At 34.4% G+C, this 20,893-nt stretch overlaps 3 protein-coding genes and 1 non-coding gene across 4 annotated transcripts; 3 read left to right on the top strand and 1 right to left on the bottom strand.

The window, feature by feature from the left end:
• Positions 1-4,801: 4,801 nt before the first annotated feature.
• Positions 4,802-6,478, top strand: LOC146916053 (glutathione S-transferase T2-like). Its single transcript, XM_085718244.1, has one exon. The coding sequence runs from the start codon at positions 5,367-5,369 to the stop codon at positions 6,237-6,239; it is 873 nt and encodes a 290-aa protein (XP_085574370.1). The 5' UTR covers positions 4,802-5,366; the 3' UTR covers positions 6,240-6,478.
• Positions 6,479-6,770: 292 nt separating this feature from the next.
• Positions 6,771-8,024, top strand: LOC146916052 (uncharacterized). The gene is made up of 2 exons (XM_085721527.1): positions 6,771-7,315; positions 7,400-8,024. The coding sequence occupies exons 1-2, from the start codon at positions 6,771-6,773 to the stop codon at positions 8,022-8,024; spliced, it is 1,170 nt and encodes a 389-aa protein (XP_085577653.1).
• A 6,020-nt stretch (positions 8,025-14,044) lies between these two features.
• Positions 14,045-14,153, top strand: LOC146916051 (small nucleolar RNA R71). The gene has a single exon (XR_015017198.1). It is a non-coding gene; the product is annotated as a small nucleolar RNA R71 (small nucleolar RNA).
• Positions 14,154-14,201: 48 nt separating this feature from the next.
• On the bottom strand, positions 14,202-14,513 carry LOC146916050 (uncharacterized). The gene has a single exon (XM_085721526.1). The coding sequence runs from the start codon at positions 14,511-14,513 to the stop codon at positions 14,202-14,204; it is 312 nt and encodes a 103-aa protein (XP_085577652.1).
• Positions 14,514-20,893: the final 6,380 nt, after the last annotated feature.

Genomic DNA, 20,893 nt, shown 5'->3' with positions numbered 1-20,893 from the left:
TTTTTAAAAATAAAAGATTGATTTTTTTTTTAAATTTTAAAAATAACAAAAAATAAGATTATTTTTTCGAAAAATGAAAGAAAAAAGCAGAAAAGACATTTAGATTTTTTTTTCGAAATTTAAAAAATTAGAAAAAAGTTCGGATTTTTCTCGAAATTTAGAAGATATTTAAAAATACTGGAATTTAATTTTTAAAATAAGAAAAGTTTAGATTTTTTTGCGAAATAAAAAAATGGAAAATATTTAAAATTTTAAAAATCTGGATATATATTTTTTTAAAATCCAATTACAATAGAAAAATTAAATTTTAAAAATCATATAATCTGAAGAAAAAAAATTGATTTTAGTTTAATTAAAAATTTAGGAAAAAAATCTGAGAAGCTTGAATTACATAGGAATATTTTTGTAAAAAGAATTATTAATGCGTGTAAAATTTTAAAAAGTGTCTTAATTAAGAGACATTAAAATTTAAAAAGTGAGTACCTCAAGTTGCTCTTCCAATCTCTTTTGAACTAAAATTGATTTTTTTTCTTCAGATTATATTATTTTCAAAATTTAATTTTCATATTGTAATTGGATTTTAAAAAATATATATCCAAATTTTTAAAATTTTAAATATTTTCCAGTTTTTTTCGCAAAAAAATCTAAACTTTTTTATTTTGAAAATTAAATTCCAGTATTTTTATATATCTTCTAAATTTCGAAAAAATCAGAACTTTTTCTAATTTTTTAAATTTTGAAAAAAAATCTAAATGTCTTTTCTTCTTTTTTCGTTTATTTTTCATGTAAATAATCTTGTCATAAAATTCTAAATTTTAGTAAATAATCTAAATGTCATTTCATGTCAGAAAATTCTAAATTTTAGTAAACGAACCTTTCATAGTGTTCTAATCTTGTCTCAAAAAAATCGTTCAAAAATTTAAGAGTTTAAGGATAATTAATCAAACTTTGTTTTAGCAGGGACTAAAATTATAAGTAAATTTTTTTTTTATAGGGACTAAAAATGCTATTAAAATTAAGTAGGGACTAAACTTACAAGGTCGCTATTTTATAGGGACTAGAAACATAATTAACCCTTTTTTAAATTTTAAAAAATTAATCTTTTAGTTTTTTAAAAAAATAATCTGATTTTTTGTTATTTTTAAAAGATTTTCAGTTTTTAATGTGTTTTTTATTATTAAAATGATTTAATGATGTGGTATGTATATACGCACATGTCATGCAAAAAATTTTTTCCAGATTTTTGTTTTCATTCTTATTAATTTTTCTAATTTTTTTAAATTTTTTCAGTATTTTTTTCATTATTTTAGATTTTTATTAATTTTCCCTCTTTTTTTAAATTTTTTCAAAACAAAAAAAAAATGGAAAAAAAAAGAAAATGAATTAAAAAAAATAAAAAATAGGCTTAATAGCACTTTTGGCCCCCGGAGTTTGCAAAAGTTGCGATTTTGGCCCCTCATATAAGTGATGTGGGTGCCATGTCAGCGTTGACCATGTCAAAATTGACCATGGGGGCCAAAAGTGCAATGAAAACGAAAGATAAGGGGCGGTTTTGTAGTTTTCAAAGATAGGGGGCCAAAATCGCAATTTTGTCAAACATAGGGGGCCAAAAGTGCTATTAAGCCTTTGGTTAACAGTTTACTTTGTCATATTTTGTCGACATTAGTTTGTCAATTTTTTTTATTACATCTCAAAGAAAACAAAATTATTTTACTATTAAAATTTTAGTTTAAAATATTTTGGTTGAACAATACTACATATTATAACCCTGTTTCCAATTATAATATTTTTACTAAACACGTTATCATTTTAAGTTTATATATGCATTTCAATAAATTAATTTTTTTTAATTCATATTATGATAATAGAATTTTAATAAATTACAAAATAATTTATAAGTTTGAAAATTTTGAAATACTATTTCTTATACTAGTTCAACAAAATACTTACAATATGAAGGATATTGTTGTAATTTTGTATATTTTTATCTTGTGTTGTACATCGATTATCAAACAATGTATTGAACATCAAGTTGTGTTGTGACTCAGCTAATTGTTCTGTTATGTTGTCCCTAGCATTCCTCATGTATTAATTCCTATTATTAATGCTTTTGTCTTTTTTCCTTGTTGGCAATTCATGTCTTAACTTTCCCTAAAAAAAAAAAATTCATGTCTTAACTTACCTTACCTGTCTTCAAAAGTCAAAAACTAAGCAATAACAACAACAATAGAAAGCGGGAGATGATTATAAAAGCAAGGTTAAATTCTCTGGTTTCTGATTCATTCCGACATCATCAATTGAAAGCGGGAGATGGATAACCAACCAAGCGACCAAAGAGTGCAGCAGCAACAACAACAATTTTGCAAAATCTTTGTGGGAATCGTTAATTTAATAACTCTTATTGTTTCAATTGGATTAATTTCGTGGTGTTTATGGAGAAGGATAACCAACGAAGCAACCACATGCGAGAGATTGTTGGAAAAACTTGTTATTCCGTTCGGAATTTTTCTCTTGGTGGTGTCTCTGATAGGTCTAATAGGTGCTTTTAGTCCTATCTCATGGATTCTTGAATTCTATCTCATTCTCATGTTCTTGCTCATGGCTTTTATAATATCCATATATTTCTACGCCAACTTTGCCGGTTACAAAGGCGTTGAACCTTGGTTGCAAAAGAAAATTAACAATAAAAACAATTGGAATATTATCAAGTGTTCTTTGCAACCACGACAATTTTGTTCTGAATCTCATTCCAAATTTCTGGATGATTATCTCATTTGGCAGGACTTGTCAGATGTTCAGGTTAGGATTTTTTATTCTTTATTGAATGAGTAATGATATTTTGACATCCATTTGATGACAACTTTGTTGACAACCTTGTTTTTTTGACTTCTTATTGGTCAAAAACAATGGAGAGAGAAAAAGGAAGAGAGTGGATAACAATATCATGTGAGTATGAGAGAGAAAGTTGTCTAAAAGTTGTCGAAAAGTGGTTGTCAAAATATCATTTCTCTTATTGAATTTATGTTCTTGATGTTTATTGCTTTTATGGGTTGTCATCAAAATTTGAGTTTGAATGTCATTCATATTTGGGGTTGAAATTTTTAGCTTCGTGATTATTATCAGACATGTTAACCAAAGTGGTATAGAAATTCAAAATATAGTATTGGTTAACATATAGTGAGTCACCATGATTTGTTGAAATTCTATTAGAAAATATATGTTAACCAAAATCATGGTGACTCACTATGATTTCGACAAATCTACCATATTACCAATCACATATTACTTTAAAAAGCATGACTAATTACTTGTCGGTGTTGTTGAGACGAATGTTATGAAATATTTTAAACTTCAAATGACACCAAATGATTCTTCATTTACCTACCGACTGATGGTTCTTGTGAGTACTTAACTTTTTTTTGTTGAAGAAGTCAAACTAGCCGATCAAAATTGGCACGAGAGACTTGAGACTATTTAGTAACTTAGCTTAATAGATATCTTAGAATTGAATTTTTGTATGAGTATTATTAGAATTGGCATCGCTCATAACATAAACTTCACCGCCCTGGTTTGAGGTTTTGCATTTACATTTCTGAGGGTAAAATTTTACCTAGTATTCATTCCTAAAACTACTTATGCCATTTTTTTATTTAAAAAAAAAATGATTATAGTATTTGACCATGTTCTTAAAACAACTAAGTTACTCTGTCTCCTTCCAGTTTACACTAAAAATGAGAGTGACCATATTCATTTTAAGTATGGCAGACTTTTATCTACTAAAGCTTTGAAATTTTTTGACACCTTACACATTTCCAAGTTTTTTTATTATTTTTTTTTTTTTTTGCAGTCTAGTTGTTGCAAGCCTTCAAACGATTGTGGTTTTACTTATCAAAGTTCAACAATCTGGACCAAGACCAGGAATGTTACTTATACCAATCCTGATTGTGATGCTTGGAGTAACGATCCAAAAGTTTTGTGTTTCGAATGTCAATCTTGCAAGGCTGGCTTACTGCAAAACCTCGATACTAATTGGTTTAAGTTGTTTGAATTCACCATTTACATATTAATGTTCATGCTCCTGGTGTACTGTGTCGGTGGTTCTGCAGCCAGATATAACAAGGCGGAAAAGAAGAAAAGTATAGATTCTAATATGAATACACTTCCATAAGTGATTTACCAAGGACTAGTACTTGAAATGTTTAAAACTCAAACAACGACAACTGTTGTTTCTTGGTAGTATATGTTAATGGTTCTTCTCATTTTGCGATTAAAATAACGACTTAATTAATTCCAACTTGATTTTTTTTTTGTGGTTGCCGGGGTTTGAACCTCAGACCTTACATATTGTTGGAACATTAGTGTGATGTTGGAAAATAAATTGGAAGATTAAACACCAAGTAATCATACTTTGATCTAATGTTGCGTGAATTGAAAAAATAGAGTGTGGGGGTCCCACATAAAATAGAACACACATTAGTAGTGTTTAAATTGCGGTATTTAATTTTAAATACTTGATAATGATAAAAATAATAGTAATTATTATTTTTATTCGAGAATATCACTTCCCATAAATTTAGCTTAGACCATTTGCAATGGTTGTTTAACCATTGTTTAAAGCCACAATAAACAAAAAAATGCCTTGCAATGGTTGTTTAAGTTGTGTTGAAAAGGAAAAAATGTTGAGGAAAATAAACCGTTTAAGCCTGCCACAATGGGACACGCGTCGCGCTTTCTTTCGTCAACCCAGACGCGTGTAAGACACACGCCGACAGTGGCGCGTCAGAGCAGGGAGGAAAGAAAGAGAAAATGTGCAACGGATGATAGTGACACGTGGCCTGTTTTTATTGGCTGTCCGGATTCTTATCATTTCAATACTTTCACCTCAATTATTTCGTCCAAAATTAATTCAAAAAAAAAATACCAAAATCCATGATTTTTTTTTCTCTATAAATAGAGACTTGGTTCATTTGATTTGGACACAGAAAAAAAAACCAAGTTTTTCACTATATTAGTCTTATTATTATCTTTCAATTAGCAAAATTAGTGAAGTTGTTAACTTTTTTTGTTGTGAAATGGAGAACAATAATAACAATTTCAACAACCAGAATTCTTCTAGTTACCCACATGGCTACCAAAATCCCAACAATTTTCAAAATCAAAATCATCAATTTTTCAACCATCCTCCTCAAAACATGCCTAACTATGGTTTTCCATCAAGTTTCAACCCGACATCCTCTGCTCAAAACTATACTCAATATTTGAACCCGTCATCCTCTGCTCAAAACTATACTCCATATGGATCTATGATGGGATATTCATCTCAAACACCCCCGGGATATTCATCTTAAAGACCCTCGTTTGGTTATATGCCAATGGGGACTGAAAATGTTCAGAGTGTTGGTGCACCTGAATTTCCAGGATTTTCAACACAAATAACTCCTGGTGGCATGGCAGCTGCTAATCAAGTCACTCCTGATCCAGAAGATTCAACTCCTAAGACCAAGAAAAGCCAGCAACCAGGATGGACCACGCAACAAAATTTGGTGTTAATCAGTGCGTGGATTAAATATGGAACAGACAGTATTGTTGGCAAAAATCAGAGAGGTTCAACATTTTGGAATCTTGTTGTTGATTCTTGTAATGAGTATTGCTCATTTGATGAACCACGCGATCATATTGCATGCCGAAACCGTTTTAATTATATGAGCAGCAAAATAAATAAATGGATTGGTGCTTATGAAAGCGCTAAGCGTTTGCAAGGAAGCGGTTGGTCGGAAAATGATGTTTTGAGAAAAGCGCAGGAATTATATGCATGTGGAGGGACTAATAAATTTATTTTGATGGAAGAATGGCAAGCTCTCCGTGATCAACCACGTTATCTGAGTCAAGTAGGAGGAAATATTGGCTCAGGAAGTAGTGGATCTAAGAGATCTCACGACGGTGATGCATCTGGCTCAAACTCTGTAGGATCTACTGCTCGTCCAATGGGTAGGGAGGCAGCTAAAAAAAAGGCTAAAAAGAAAAGCAAGGACGCTGGCGTGGAGGAGGTGGCAAAAGAGTGGGTTGAATTCAAACAAATCAGGGAGACTGAGATTGAACAAATGAAAGAGTTAACCTTGGTGAAGAAGGAGAAAAACCAACTAAAGAGAATGGAAATGTATCTAAAGTTAAGAGACGAAGAGCATCTCGATGACGAAAAGAAAAATTTGTTGGAAAGGTTGAAGCGCCAGCTGTTTTGAATTTGTTGGAAAAATTTGTTTGTATTCGGTCAAAATTGTCATTGTTGTCTAGTCCCGAGTGTGTGCTTTAATAATTATTAGTGTTGTCTAGTCTAGTCCCCAATGTATGCTTTAATAATTATCAGTGTTGTGTAGTCCTCAATGTTTGCTTTAATAATTATCAGTGTTGTCTAGTCCACACTGTTTGCTTTAAAAATTGTCAGTGTTGTCTAGTCCCTACTGTAATAATTATCCGTGACTTTATTTCCCATACTATTCCAATGTTTGCTTTAATAATTATCCACACTGTTTGCTTTAATATATCCACCACACAAATCTCACATACTATTTCACCTACTATTCGTGAGAATGTCATCCACACAATATGCTTATATATAGAGACTCATACCTACTTCCAATATCACAAATCTCATTCATATCTACTTCCTATATCACAAATCTCAATCTACTTCCAATATCACAAATCTCATTCATATCTACTTCCTATATCACAAATCTCATTCCACTTCTAATCTCACAAAAAAACTATCAATGGATCATTTTGATGATATCGAAGCCTACACACAAAACCGTCATAATGAAGACACTTTTATGGTCAACCAATTTATTCAGCGTCGAAAAAATGCAGAGGAAAAGGAAAAGAATGCATCTCGTAGAAGAAAATATATCAATAGAGATCATGCAGCGGCAAACGAAAGACTAATTGAGGACTACTTTGCCAATGAGCCTACATATGACGATGCAATGTTTCGTCGTCGGTACAGGATGCAAAAACATGTTTTTCTTCGAATCGTTGAGGACCTTTCAAGTAGTGATGACTACTTCACCCAACGATTTGATGCAGCCTATAAAGAAGGTATATCTCCCTTAGCAAAATGTACCACAGCAATGCGAATGTTAGCATATGGTGTGGCAGCAGATGCGATCGATGAATATATCAAAATTGGAGGTTCTACAGCATTGGAGTGCTTACGTAGATTCTTTCAAGGAATCATACGATTATACGAGCAAGAGTACCTGAGAGTACCAACCGAAGATGATCTGCAAAGAATACTACATGTTAGTGAAATGCGGGGGTTCCCAGGGATGATCGGGAGTATTAACTGCATGCACTGGGAGTGGAAAAATTGTCCTAAAGCATGGGAAGGTCAATTTACTAGGGGGGATAAGGGAACCACCACAGTCATTCTTGAAGCAGTTGCATCTCATGATCTATGGATCTGGCATGCCTTTTTTGGATGTCCGGGAACGTTGAACGATATAAACGTTCTAGATCGGTCGCTAGTGTTTGATAATGTGGAACAAGGAAAGGCTCCAAGTGTGAGTTTCTTCGTGAATCAACGTCCCTATAATATGACATACTATCTAGCTGACGGTATCTACCCTTCTTATCCAACTTTCGTCAAATTCATTAGACTTCCTCAAAGTGAACCCGATAAGTTATTTGCAAAATATCAAGAGGGATATCGGAAGGACATCGAACGTGCATTTGGAGTTCTTCAAGCTCGATTTAAAATCATCCGTGAACCAGCTCGCTTGTGGGACATAGGCGATTTAGGTATCATCATGAGGACATGCATCATATTACATAATATGATTGTTGAGGATGAACAGGATACATATTCTCAACGCTGGACCGATTTTGAGCAATCTGGGGAAAGTGGATCTAGTACACCGCAACCACCACCATACTCGACCGAGGTGTTACCCGCTTTTGCAAATCATGTACGTGCTAGATCCGAGTTGCGTGATTCAAATGTTCATCATCAATTGCAAGCAGACTAGTAAAGCACATATGGGCAAAGTTTGGAATGTTTAGGAATTGAAGATAATTTGTATCGTACTAATTACGTTATTTGTGTGTTGTGTGCTTAGTTTATTGTTTAGCATTTTAAGTTATTTGTGTGCCGCGTGCTTAGTTTCTTGTATTGCATTTCAAATTAAGAAAATAAAAAAATATTTAAATAAATTTTGTTTAATTATAATCGTTAAGTGTATATTATTTTAATTTAATTATAATTGATATTTTTATTTTTATGTAATTAAAAATATAAAAATATAAAATTAAATAATAAAATTAAATAAGAATATGAATTAAAAAAGTGGTGGGGTAGAGCGTTGGTGGGGTAGATTGTTTAATGTTGTTTAACCATTGGAGAGGGTTATTTGTGAATGTTTGTTTAATGTTTAGGTGGAAGAGAGAGAAAATGATGTGGAGTGTTGGGAAGTGAAAAAGTGGATGTTTAAACAAAAAATGTTGTTTAACCATTGTAGATGGTCTTATGGTGGTTGTGATAAGAATAAGAATTTAATTAAATCTCTTATATTTTCTTCATTCAAATCCAATAATTTGTTTCCTCCACTTTTGTGGATTTGTTTCTTTTGATCCTATCCACAAGTGTTGTTGAACTGATTAATGGATAAACTTCATTTTAACTTTATCCATTAAGAGTAACTGTTGTCGCAATTTGTGCTAAAACAGTTACAAAATCTCTATATAAATAGAGGACACCACTCAGTTCAAAAAATACCTCAAATCGCACAGTTGATGCTTCCTGTGCGGTTTCTCTCTTCTCCCTCCGACTTGTGCTAACGAGTTTCTTATGCTTCTACTCCTTTCTGTCCCTTCAGAATTAAGAGTGTTCTTAAAACCATAGTCCCTTTTCGGTTTAATGTCCCTTCGGAATTAAGAGTGGTCTTAAGTTCATAGTCCCTTCAATAATCTAAGTCCCTTCGGAATAAAGAGTACTATTAAGATCATAGTCCCTTTCGTAATAATAATGTCCCGTCGGAATTATGAATGATCTTAACAGTATATAAATTATTTAAATATTTTTCTATTTGAGGAGAAATGGTGGTATCACCATATTTGAGTGGTTGTAGTACCATATTGAAAGTTTAGAGAACTTAAAGGTTAGAATGGTGGAAACACCATATTTGAGTGGTCTTCGCATCATATAGAATGGTAATAATACCATATTAAAGTGGTTTCAGTATTAAAGAGTGGTCTTAGTACCATATTCGAAGGTGTAAATCTCGAACGATTTTCTACAGTGCAGTAGTTAATCGAACAGTTGTAGCTGGGCTTGTTTTATCCTGGAGGCGGCGTGGTTGATAGTCTACCTTGCACAATTTTGGGTAGTGCCACGAAACGTATTAAAGAGAGCGACCTGGTCGTGACTCAACCTAGTAACAACTTCGGTAGATAATAGAATTTGGAAATCAAAATACAACAGTTTGGAAATCCAAAAACAACACATATATTATGCATGGTCTCTACCAACTGAGCAAAGCTCACGAGGACTAATTCCAACTTGATTAAAACAATGAAAAATAAACATGTACTTCAAATTGAACCAACAACAATCAATTCAATATTTTATCCAAGCTCATTATACCTATCTGCTATCTGTAAGAGTTGATGAGGCCTAAACCTTTACTTTGCATCTATGTACATATCCTTATCCTGACCTCCTCCTTGATCTTGTAGCAACCTCAACAATAATGAGATATTAAGCTACTAGGTAGTATTGAGTAAATCAAATGAATATCTAAAATTGAGCTAGATTTAAGCACCTTGAAAATCTAAATATATTAATTACCATAGTTTATTTCTTGATCATCCAAGGCCTCATGCTTCTAGTGTTAATGCTCTTTTGAAGGCTGTGTATATGGAATGAATAATCAAAAGAAATCATCGTCCTTTTCTAAGTTGGTTATGATATTATTCTACCATTGTGTTCCATATGGATCTGCTATATAATCAAAAGAAATGTATTTATGTGCTACTTGAACTTTTAGAGAATGATAAAATCTTAGTATTTTAATTTTTGTCCATGTTTTTAATTTGGTTCATGTTGTTTGGTGAAAATGAAAATGTAACGTGGAATGAAATTAAAAACATTGTCGGAATCATTGCTGGAAGTATGTCGTGTTTTACCATTTTAAGTTAATTTTAATGTTGGAAGCAAAAAATTGTATTGTCTCGAAAAAACTGCACCAACCGATCCAATCCAAACCGCATTGGTTTGGTTTGATCTGGTTCAGATTGTATTTTAAAAGTCAATTGAACCAAACCAAACCTTTTTTATCTTATGGTTCAGATGAATTTTAGCCTCAAAACCAAACCAAACTACACCGCGAACACCCATAATTGATGGTAAAATATTGGTAGCAAATGCTACATTTTCTTTTAGCTGATGTGTAGTTTCAGAAAGTGCACGGTTTTATTGGAGTAGTAAAAAGTATCGTTCCGACAGGGAGTTGTTGTAATTATGGTTCTCTTTTTAATGGTGATTAGCTGAAAGATTAAAGTTTGAAAAGTTTGGATTTTGATTGAAATAAAATAATAGTAAAAGCGCATCGGGATTATTGGTTCGTCATAATGACAAATCTTTCATAATCTAACCCTAATACTAAATCTTTTGTTAAATCTATTTCTAAAGACGAGTTAGATTAGATTAGAAAAATAGATTCACATAAAATTAGGGTTCTAGGCTTGGTTTGATAGCATTAGATCATTAGACTCATCCAAAAATCCCAAGACAAAGAAGTCTACTCACTCATGTTCATTGTAAACATAGACATTAAGGAGAAGGAGAAGAACATGAAAGTAAATAGCTGAAAATAAAAGTGCAAAATTTTAAAGAACAAGAAAATAAGAACTTTTATTCAAAGAAATAGTTGTCAGATAAAATTCCCAAGAACAAAAGATGAATAAATAAGTCTGGTGGTTGCTCTATTTATAGCCTAAAAGCTAACTTAAGCTCTAAGAAAAGGCATAAACATTACATAGCAAGCAACCCATGGGCTTTTAGGTCTAAAAAATAACAAAACATAGCAGTTGTAACTTGGCACGTTCGTGCTCAGCTTGGCATGGGTCGTGCTTTTCTTTGAGAGCAAAGAAGAAAAAAGGGCAGCAGCGTCGCGCACGGCCGTGCTTGTGCAGGCACGGACCGTGCCAAGCTTCCTGGAATTTGCACATGGTTAGGTAGCAAGGGCGCACGGCCTGGGCTTTGTTAGGCACGGCCGTGCCTGATATTCTTGCATAAAATCTTTATATTTTTGGTCTCAATCAGCCCCAAATCATGCTCTAGATCCTTCCCTTCCCTAACCATGATTAAAACCCTTTCTTTTGCTCCAAGACTCAATCTTTCACCATATTTGTTCCTGGAATTAAATAACAAACAAATTGAAGTACCAAAGTTCTAAAAAGTAATTAAAAACAAATAAAATCTAATAAAACTAAACACTTAAAACCAACTAATTATTGACTTATCAAACTCACCCATACTTGAATCTCTGTTTGTTCTCAATCAAAAGGCATAAAGATTAGCAGCATTTAACAAAATTAACAACATGACAACATAATTAAAAACTTTTGTCTCCTCCAAGGCTTTGTTTTCAGCGTACACTAATCACAACTTCAAGTATTTCTCATGAACCTATTCAACCCAACAACAAATTTCAACCGAATGTGTGTGTAGTCCAACTTTTTCTTGCTCCTGAGTAAGAGATATTATGAGGAACATGTTCTAACCTCAACACTAAACCAGCCGAGAAAAGTCTTGTCTTCATTACATATAAGAGAGGTGGGAATTATTTGATCATTTGACATTTTGAGTAAGAAGGAATTACAGAAGCTACTTTTAGTTTTCAGGATGACAACACCTTCCCTGGGAAGCCAGTGAGGGCAGCTCCTACCCCCCATGGTCAATGATGTCCCCTTATAGAAATATTTTCTTCCGACCCTCTTGATAATCAACCTAGTTTTAAGCATTTGATCATTTAATGTCTTGGTGACCAACCATTACCGGTTTCTTTACGGTCACTCTTATTTTTTTCTTTCTTTCAAGTTTATCTTCCCCACACAAACTTATACTACTTTTACTCTAAAAACTTTTAAGGGTCAATTTACCATTGAAGTTAGAACGTGCTCCTTAAAATACCTACCTACACACTTACTCAAAGACTGCAACATTGTGCTTTTCTTAAAGAGAATTTTCAGAATAAAACTGATGTGGGTATAGCAAGAACACTCAAAACACAAGAAATTATTTTCATGTACAAAAACAGCCATTTTAGAAGAAACCTAAAAAATTTATGTCACATTACACAACAAAAACAAGATGCTTACATGTCTTTCGCAACAAAACAAAACAAAAAATTAAAATTCAAGGGAGTTTGAAACACTACGACACTTAAACTAAAACAAGACACTTTATTGATTCCCCCCCCCCCCCCCCCCCCATACTTAGGTTAAACATTGTCCTCAATGAAATCAAAATTAAACAAAACAGAAGAGGGGTAGGAAATCTCACATCTTTCTCAGCCATTTTCTTGCAAACAAACATAAACAAACTCTCTTACTCTAAAACCATGTTTCTTTTTATCATCCTGGACATTTTTTTCCCTAAACCTTCAAAAACAAAGCAAATAAACACAAGTAAACCTGTGGGTTGCCTCCCACGCAGCGCTATTTTAACGTCAAAAGCTTGACAATCAAAAGGTTTCTCTACCCTATACCCAACCTTTCACAATGGGATAGTGGCATCAAATTGACACTCTCTCCCAAGTCACGCATGACTTTTTCTATAGTCTCGGATCTTAATGCACATGGTATGGAAAAACTCTCGGATCCTTAAGTTTAGGTGGCAATTTGTTTTGGAAAATTGCACTACATTCTTCTGTAAGGTTCACCGTCTCATCCTCCTCAATTTTTCTTTTGTTAGAAAGAATTTCTTTTAAATTTTCTGCATAGGACGGCATTTGTGACAATGCTTCCACAAATGGAATGTTAATGTAGAGTTTCTTTAACATCTCAATGAATTTCCTAAACTACTCATCTAACTTAAATTTAGCAAGTCTTTGTGGGAATGGAATTTTTGGCTTATGATATTGTAGAACAATTGACTTTTCACTCTCTCCTATGGTTTTCTCACTGTGTGGCTTTTTACTCTCTGCCTCTCCCTCATTTTTCTTGGTTTTCACAACAAGGTCCTCTAGTTGCCTACCATTTCTAAGTGTAAGAGCATTCATTTGCCCTTTGGGATTGGTTTCAGGTTGACCTGGAAAGATTCTGGGGACGTGAGAGGAAGTAGCTACTTGTTGGGCTACTTGAGAAATTTGAGTCTCTAGCATTTTATTGTGAGTAGCGATGGAATCCACTTTTGAAATAAGCTTGTTGAGAGAGTCGTTCAAAAATCCAGTTTGATTTATATGTTCTAGGGTTTGCTTGGATTGATCTATTACAAAATTTTCTGGCAAAAGTTCCAAGTTGGATTTTTGAAGACCTCTTTGGTTGTTTGCAAAATCGGGTGGTGTTGTTTGTTGTCTAAAAGAATTGAGGGGTTTTACTATAAAAATTTTGATTGTTCCTAAACCCCTGATTATATTGAGCATAGTTTACTTGCTCAGGACTTCCAACAGCACTACCTAGATGGCATTCAACACCTGTATGACCAAATATTCCACAAACTTCATAAGGTGGTGAAACAGGAGCAGGTGTGAAGGCACTAACACTCATTTTATCAAATTTTTGAAAATGTGCGTTCACCCTAGCATTCAGATGATTAAGGGAAGAAACCTCATACATACCTGCCTCTTTTTAGAGGGTGAAGGAGCAACAACAGTGATGGCTCTCTCACTTGTCCACTGATAGTGGTTTTGGGCCATGTCCTCGATCAAAGATTATGCTAATATGATAATTTTTGTTCATCAAAGCTCCACGTGCAGCTGCATCAACAGTTAGTTTTGTGGTATATAGAAGGCCGTTATAAAAAGTGTGGACAATTAGCCACTTCTCTAAACCATGATGGGGCAAAGCCTATGCATTTCTTTGAAACGCTCCCACGCATCTTAAAGAGATTCCCCATCTCTTTGAGTGAATTGTGTTATTTAATCCCAATTGAGCAATTTTAGAAGGGGAAAGAATCGAGTAAGGAATGCTTGCCTTATTTGGTCTCATGAAGTGATTGAACCAACTTGCAATGAATGAAACCATGCACTAGCTCTATCCCTCAAAGAGAAAGGAAAGAGGCGTAGCCTAACGGCCTCTTGGTTTCCTTTCAAAGTTTCACTGAGTCTTAGAAATGTAGAATTATGAAGATTCGGATCCTCAATGGGTGATCCAGAAAATTGATTTTGCTGCAATAAGTAAATAAGTGCAGATTTGATTTCAAAATTATTTGCTTCAACCGTTGGATACACAATAACATCGTATGACTCATCTGAAGATGGCATTGCATACTCTATGAGAGCACGTTCCTTAGCCATATCGTTATTATTATGTGTGTTTCTTCTTCTCTCGTGCAAGAAACTTTCAATCTTAGGAATGAATTCTCCAAGACTTATGGTTCTTCGCATTCAAGAATTAAAAACTCCAAAAGTTAAAGAAAAAGAAAAAGAAATCAGTCTATCCGATACTAAAAAGTTAATCAAAATTACTTAACTCCCCGGCAATGACGCCAAAAACTTGATGTGTAATTTCTGCAAGTGCACGATTTTATCGAAGTAGTAAAAAGTATCGTTCCGACAAGGAGTTGTTGTAATTATGATTCTCTTTTTAATGGTGATTAGCTGAAAGATTAAAGGTTGAAATGTTTGGATTTTGATTGTGTCATACCCCAATTTTTTACCTAAGATCCCACTTTCACACGCCCTTTGACCCGGAATATTCTTTGATTTTTCAAAGAAAATTTCGACAGAGAGGTATTTTAAAATACCTCATTTTTGGTTCGTTTTCGGGCCAGCTTTTTATTTTATTATTAATCTTTTTATTTATTTTATTTTTAGTAGTTTTTATTTTATTTTATTTCCATCATTTATTTTTTTTATTACTTGACCAACCATCAGGAGTGAAAGAAATAATTTAAAATTCTTTGTTTTGCAGCTTTATGGACAAGATAATTTAGAATAGGTCCAAAAATAGGTCCAAAACAAAAAATTCTTTGTTTTGCAGCTTTAATTTTTTCTTGTTATTTAATACTTAGAATAGGTCCAAAAATAAATGGTCCAATGTCCAAAATTTTCCAAGTCAAGTGTCCACTTTCACATTCCTCTTTCAAAATTCACCATTAAACATCATTCAAATCACCATCAAAATCCATTAAAACAGTTTTCCATTTTCATCAACCTCCTCACCTATAAATAGAGCTCTCATTCCTCAAAAAAACACACACCAAAAGTTCTCTTGAGTTGTCAAAGAACTTTTCTCTCTTCAACCTCATTTAGCTTGTGTTGACGAGTTATTCTTTTCTTCTCCCTTTTTTTCTATCCCTTTGGAAAAGTCCCTTTGGAATTTTGTCGCTTTGGTAATTTTATCCCTTCGGTTGTCCCTTTCTTTTATTTTCTTGCATTTTATTTCTTTTTAGCATTTTTGCATTTCATTTTATTCCTATTTAGCATTTTAATTTTTGTTATTTACTTATTCACAATTAGAATGTATTTAGGGCCAATGTAACTATAAATGAAAAATCATGCATGTGTCCTTTTATTTTATTTATTTATTCTGCTTTTACTTATTTAAAAAATGCAAAAAAAAAAATATCAGGTTAGAAAAGAGTTTTCGTGGTGATCCAACATCACTACGGGAATTCCACACGCTTTTATTTTATTGTCACGTTAGTTTTATCTTTATGTTTTAATTAAAATTCAAAAACAGTTTTCTACCAAAAAAAAAAAAAAAATTCAAAAACAGCAAAAACATGCAAATAACCAAAATTTACAAAAAAAAATCCTTTTCATAATAAACCTTGATTTTCAATCAAGTGATTCCCGTCTTTATTTTTTTTCTTAATCAAATTTCAATCAATCTAATCATATTTTGAGTTATTTTCTTTTAAATTAAAAAAGTACAAACAAATTCTTATTTTGCCACTTGGCTTTTGTTTTAAAACTTTTTCAAAACTAATAAAAAATACAAAACAAATCAAACAATATTTTTACCCGAACTACTAGGTTTTGATCCCTCACGGGTACGTAGGCAAAGGACCAAGTCCTTCCAAATCATAAAAAATGTAAATAGAAAAATGTTCCTTTCCTTTTAATTCCATTTTAAAATCAAGTAAGTTATAGCACGAAAATAAATAAAATCAAGAGGTTCCCATAGAGTACTATGAATATTTAGGGTGCTAACACCTTCCCTAAATATAACTAACCCCCGAACCCTAAATCTTTTTAAAGTGTGGTAATTTTAACTTTTTTCCACTTTCTTTTGAAAAATTAAAAGTTTAGTCGTGAAATAAAAATAGTGAGTCAATGCATATCAAACAGCTTGTCCTCCGAAAAATGATGCGACAGATTGAAATAAAATAATAGTAAAAAGCGTCTAGGGATTATTGGTTCGTCATAATGACAAATCCTTCACATTCCAACCCTAATACCTAAATCTTATATAAAATCTATTTTTAAAGACCGGTTTCTCTAAAGCATATCAAGGTCTCTCGAAATCAATGAGTGTGTTTCAATAACAACCACACCTATTCTCATGGTTGATCGTTATTGAAACCCATTAAGAGCGAAACTTTAAGGTCTCAAGGTTTACTAGATTATTCTCATGTTTCGTAACCCTTGTCTAATCTCACATGTCCAATACTAATCTTCTTCTTTCGATACTTCGGTTAGTATTTGAAATAAGAATTAAGAACGGTGAGATTAAATTAGAAAAATAGATTCACATAAAATTAGGGTTCTATGCTTGGTTTGATAGGATTAGGTCATTAGACTCATCCAACAATCCCAAGACAAAGAAGTATACTCACTCATGTTCATCGTAGACATAGAGATTAAGGAGAAAAACATGAAAGTAAATAGCTGAAAATAAAAGTGCAGAATTTTAAAGAACAAGAAAATAAGAACAAGAAAATAAGAACTTTTATTCAAAGAAATAGTTGTCACATAAAATTCCCAAGAACAAAAGATAAATAATATGTCTGGTGGCTTCTCTATTTATATCCTAAAAGCTAACTTGAGCCCTAAGAAAAGACATAAACATTACATAACAAGCAACTCATGGGCTTTTAGGTCTAAAAAATAACAAAACATAGCAGCTGTAACTAGGCACGGTTGTTGTGAAAGTGACTCAAAATTGGAATTCTGGAAGCATAAAATCGGTGGCCGATTTTCAGGGCTCGGCGGCCGATTTTGCACTATGTTTTTTGGCCTTTGGCTCAACAATTTTTGGTGGCCGAATGGATGTATTCGGTGGCCGATTTTGACAGCAGGAAATAAAACAGAAACGTATTTTTGGGCCTAGATTTGTTCTCGTTTTATGAGGGTTACATTTGCTATAAACATAGACATTGTATCAGTGTAAACTTTGAGATAGAGGGGGTTGAAACAAGGTATAGAAATCAAACTAGGGTTTGTATAGAGTTTGCTCTTGGGAACAAACACTAGGGTTTGGTTGATTCACCTTGAGAAACACTATTAGGATTGAGTCTCTTTGTTACGGGAAGAGATTGGGGCTTTGGGTTAAATTAGGCGGGAGACTTATTCTTGTAACCTATTGATATCTCTTTTGTAAAGTTACTCATCATTATAGTGAAACGGAGGGCTTCTCTCTCCCCTAGACTAGGTCAATTTGAACTGAATTGGGTCAACAAATTCTTTTTTGTTCTCTCTTTCTTTCTATCGCTGTTTTCTACTTTGGATTGTGATTATAACTTACATGCACTTGTTTGGTTGCTTGATTATTCCTTGTTCCACACATAGAGTTATTTATTGGTGTGATTTTTCATCGAATTCAGAACAATTGGCGCCCACCGTGGGGCAAGGGTCAAAGGATAATCAAGTATCATGAGTTCGAAGTGGGATATTGAGAAGTTTACCGGAGATAACGATTTTGGGTTATGGAAGGTAAAGATGGAAGTGGTGTTAATACAGCAGAAGTGTGAGAAAGCTTTGAAGGGTGAGGGTTCGTTACCGGTCACCATGTCTCGAGCGGAGAAGACCGAGATGGTGGACAAGGCCAGGAATGTCATTGTCTTGTGCCTCAAGGATAAAGTGTTGAGAGAAGTAGCGAAGGAACCAACTACGGCATCAACGTGGTCAAAGTTAGAGTCTTTGTACATGACAGAGTCTTTAGCTCATCGACAATTCCTAAAGCAACAACTCTACTCATTCAAGATGGTGCAGTCAAAGGCCATCGTGGAGCAACTTACGGAGTTCAACAAAATCCTTGATGAACTGGAGAATATTGAGGTGCAACTTGAGGATGAAGATAAAGCTATACTCTTGTTGTGTGCTCAACCGAAATCTTTTGAATCGTTCGAAGATACCATGCTCTATGGCAAAGAAGGTACTGTTACCTTGGAAGAAGTTCAAGCGGCTTTGAGAACCAAGAAGTTGACCAAGCCCAAGGACTTGAGAATTCATGAAAACGGTGAAGGCCTAAGTGTCTCAATAGAGAATGGTGGAGGTAGAGGTATCCGGAGAAAGAGTGGTAACAAGTCAAAGTCTAAATGCTTTAACTGTCACAAGATGGGTCACTTCATGAAGGATTGTCCGGAGATTAATCCTAACTCCGCACAAATTGTCTCTGAGGGATATGAGGATGCAGGTGCTCTGGTGGTGTGTTGTTTGGAGGATGTAGAAGGTGATGTGTCTCACCTTGAGAGTGATGCCTAGTGGAGCGGTGTTCGTCTGGAGAGACGTTAAACACTCAACATCAGCCTAGAGAGGCGGTCTCATGATCAGTCTGGAGAGGCGGAGGCAATAATACTCATGATCTACCTGTTGAGGTGGAGTATCAAGGTTGAAGACATAGTGGGATGAACACATTTGATAGTTGAAAGGTTGGAAGCTCAACTTGAAGTGGGAGTTGACCACACCGGTAATGATATGACTATGGAGCACCTTGGGTGCTATGCTCTAGTGGTGAGCAAGGGATTTCTTCATGAAGACGGAAAACATTCCGGAGGTTGAAGAATGTATAGCACGGCTTGCGGGATTACTCTATAAAAAGACCAAGGGTGATTGGATGCAAAGAGACCTTCAAGGAAGCGGGAGATGTCCTATGCTGGAGAGGTTAAGGAGAATGCTTGTGGAACTACCTAAAATTCCTAGTGTAGTTGGACTACAAGAACCTTCGAGAAGGCGGAAGATATTCCGATGGCTGAAGGGGTTAAGGCGTGTACTTGTGGAAATACCTTAAATTCCTTGAGTAGTTTGGACACAAGGATCTTCAAAAGGGAGGAAGGCATTCCGATGGTTGAAGAGGTTAGGGTGTAAACTTGTGGAGCTACTTGGTGTAGTGGGAAGCAAGGGAAAGAGCAGCAAGGCGGTTGATGGTTTGGCATTATCACTACTTTAGAGTCAAGGTGGAGATTGTTGTGAAAGTGACTCAAAATTGGAATTCTGGAATCAGAAAATCGGTGGCCGATTCTCAGGGTTCGGTGGTCGATTTTGCACTCTGTTTTTTGGCCTTTGTCTCGACGATTTTCGGTGGCCGAATGGATGTATTCGGTTGCCGATTTTGACAGCAGGAAATAAAACAGAAACGTATTTTCGGGCCTAGATTTGTTCCAATTTTATGAGGGTTACTTTTACTATAAACATAGACATTGTATCAGTGTAAACTTTGAGATAGAGGGGGTTGAAACAAGGTATAGAAATCAAACTAGGGTTTGTATAAAGTTTGCTCTAGGGAACAAACACTAGGGTTTGGTTTATTCACCTTGAGAAACACTATTAGGATTGAGTCTCTTGGTCACGGGAAGAGATTGGGGCTTTGGGTTAAATTAGGCGGGAGACTTATTCTTGTAACCTATTGATATCTCTTTTGTAAAGTTACTCATCATTATAGTGAAACGGAGGGCTGCTCTCTCCCCTAGACTAGGTCAATTTGAACTGAACTGGGTCAACAAATTCTTTTTTGTTCTCTCTTTCTTTCTCTCGCTGTTTTCCACTTTGGATTGTGATTATAACTTACATGCACTTGTTTGGTTGCTTGATTATTCCTTGTTCCACACATAGAGTTATTTATTGGTGTGATTTTTCATCGAATTCAGAACAATTGGCGCCCAACGTGGGGCAAGGGTCAAAGGATAATCAAGTATCATGGGTTCAAAGTGGGATATTGAGAAGTTTACCGGAGATAACGATTTTGGGTTATGGAAGGTAAAGATGGAAGCGGTGTTAATACAGCAGAAGTGTGAGAAAGCTTTGAAGGGTGAGGGTTCATTACCGGTCACCATGTCTCGAGCGGAGAAGACCGAGATGGTGGACAAGGCTAGGAATGCCATTGTCTTGTGCCTCGAGGATAAAGTGTTGAGAGAAGTAGCGAAGGAACCAACTACGGCATCAACGTGGTCAAAGTTAGAGTCTTTGTACATGACAAAGTCTTTAGCTCATCGACAATTCCTAAAGCAACAACTCTACTCATTCAAGATGGTGCAGTCAAAGGCCATCATGGAGCAACTTACGGAGTTCAATAAAATCCTTGTTGACCTGGAGAATATTGAGGTGCAACTTGAGGATGAAGATAAATCTATACTCTTGTTGTGTGCTCAACCAAAATCTTTTGAATCGTTCGAAGATACTATGCTCTATGGCAAAGAAGGTACTGTTACCTTGGATGAAGTTCAAGCGGCTTTGAGAACCAAGAAGTTGACCAAGTCCAAGGACTTGAGAATTCATGAAAACGGTGAAGGCCT

Source organism: Medicago sativa, chromosome 6, assembly GCF_051527215.1.
Source record: "Medicago sativa cultivar Bolivia chromosome 6, Bolivia_mono, whole genome shotgun sequence".
In the NCBI taxonomy this organism is placed as follows: domain Eukaryota; kingdom Viridiplantae; phylum Streptophyta; class Magnoliopsida; order Fabales; family Fabaceae; genus Medicago; species Medicago sativa.
The sequence above is the reverse complement of the archived record's forward strand: the minus strand, read 5'-3'. Positions and strand labels throughout refer to the sequence as shown.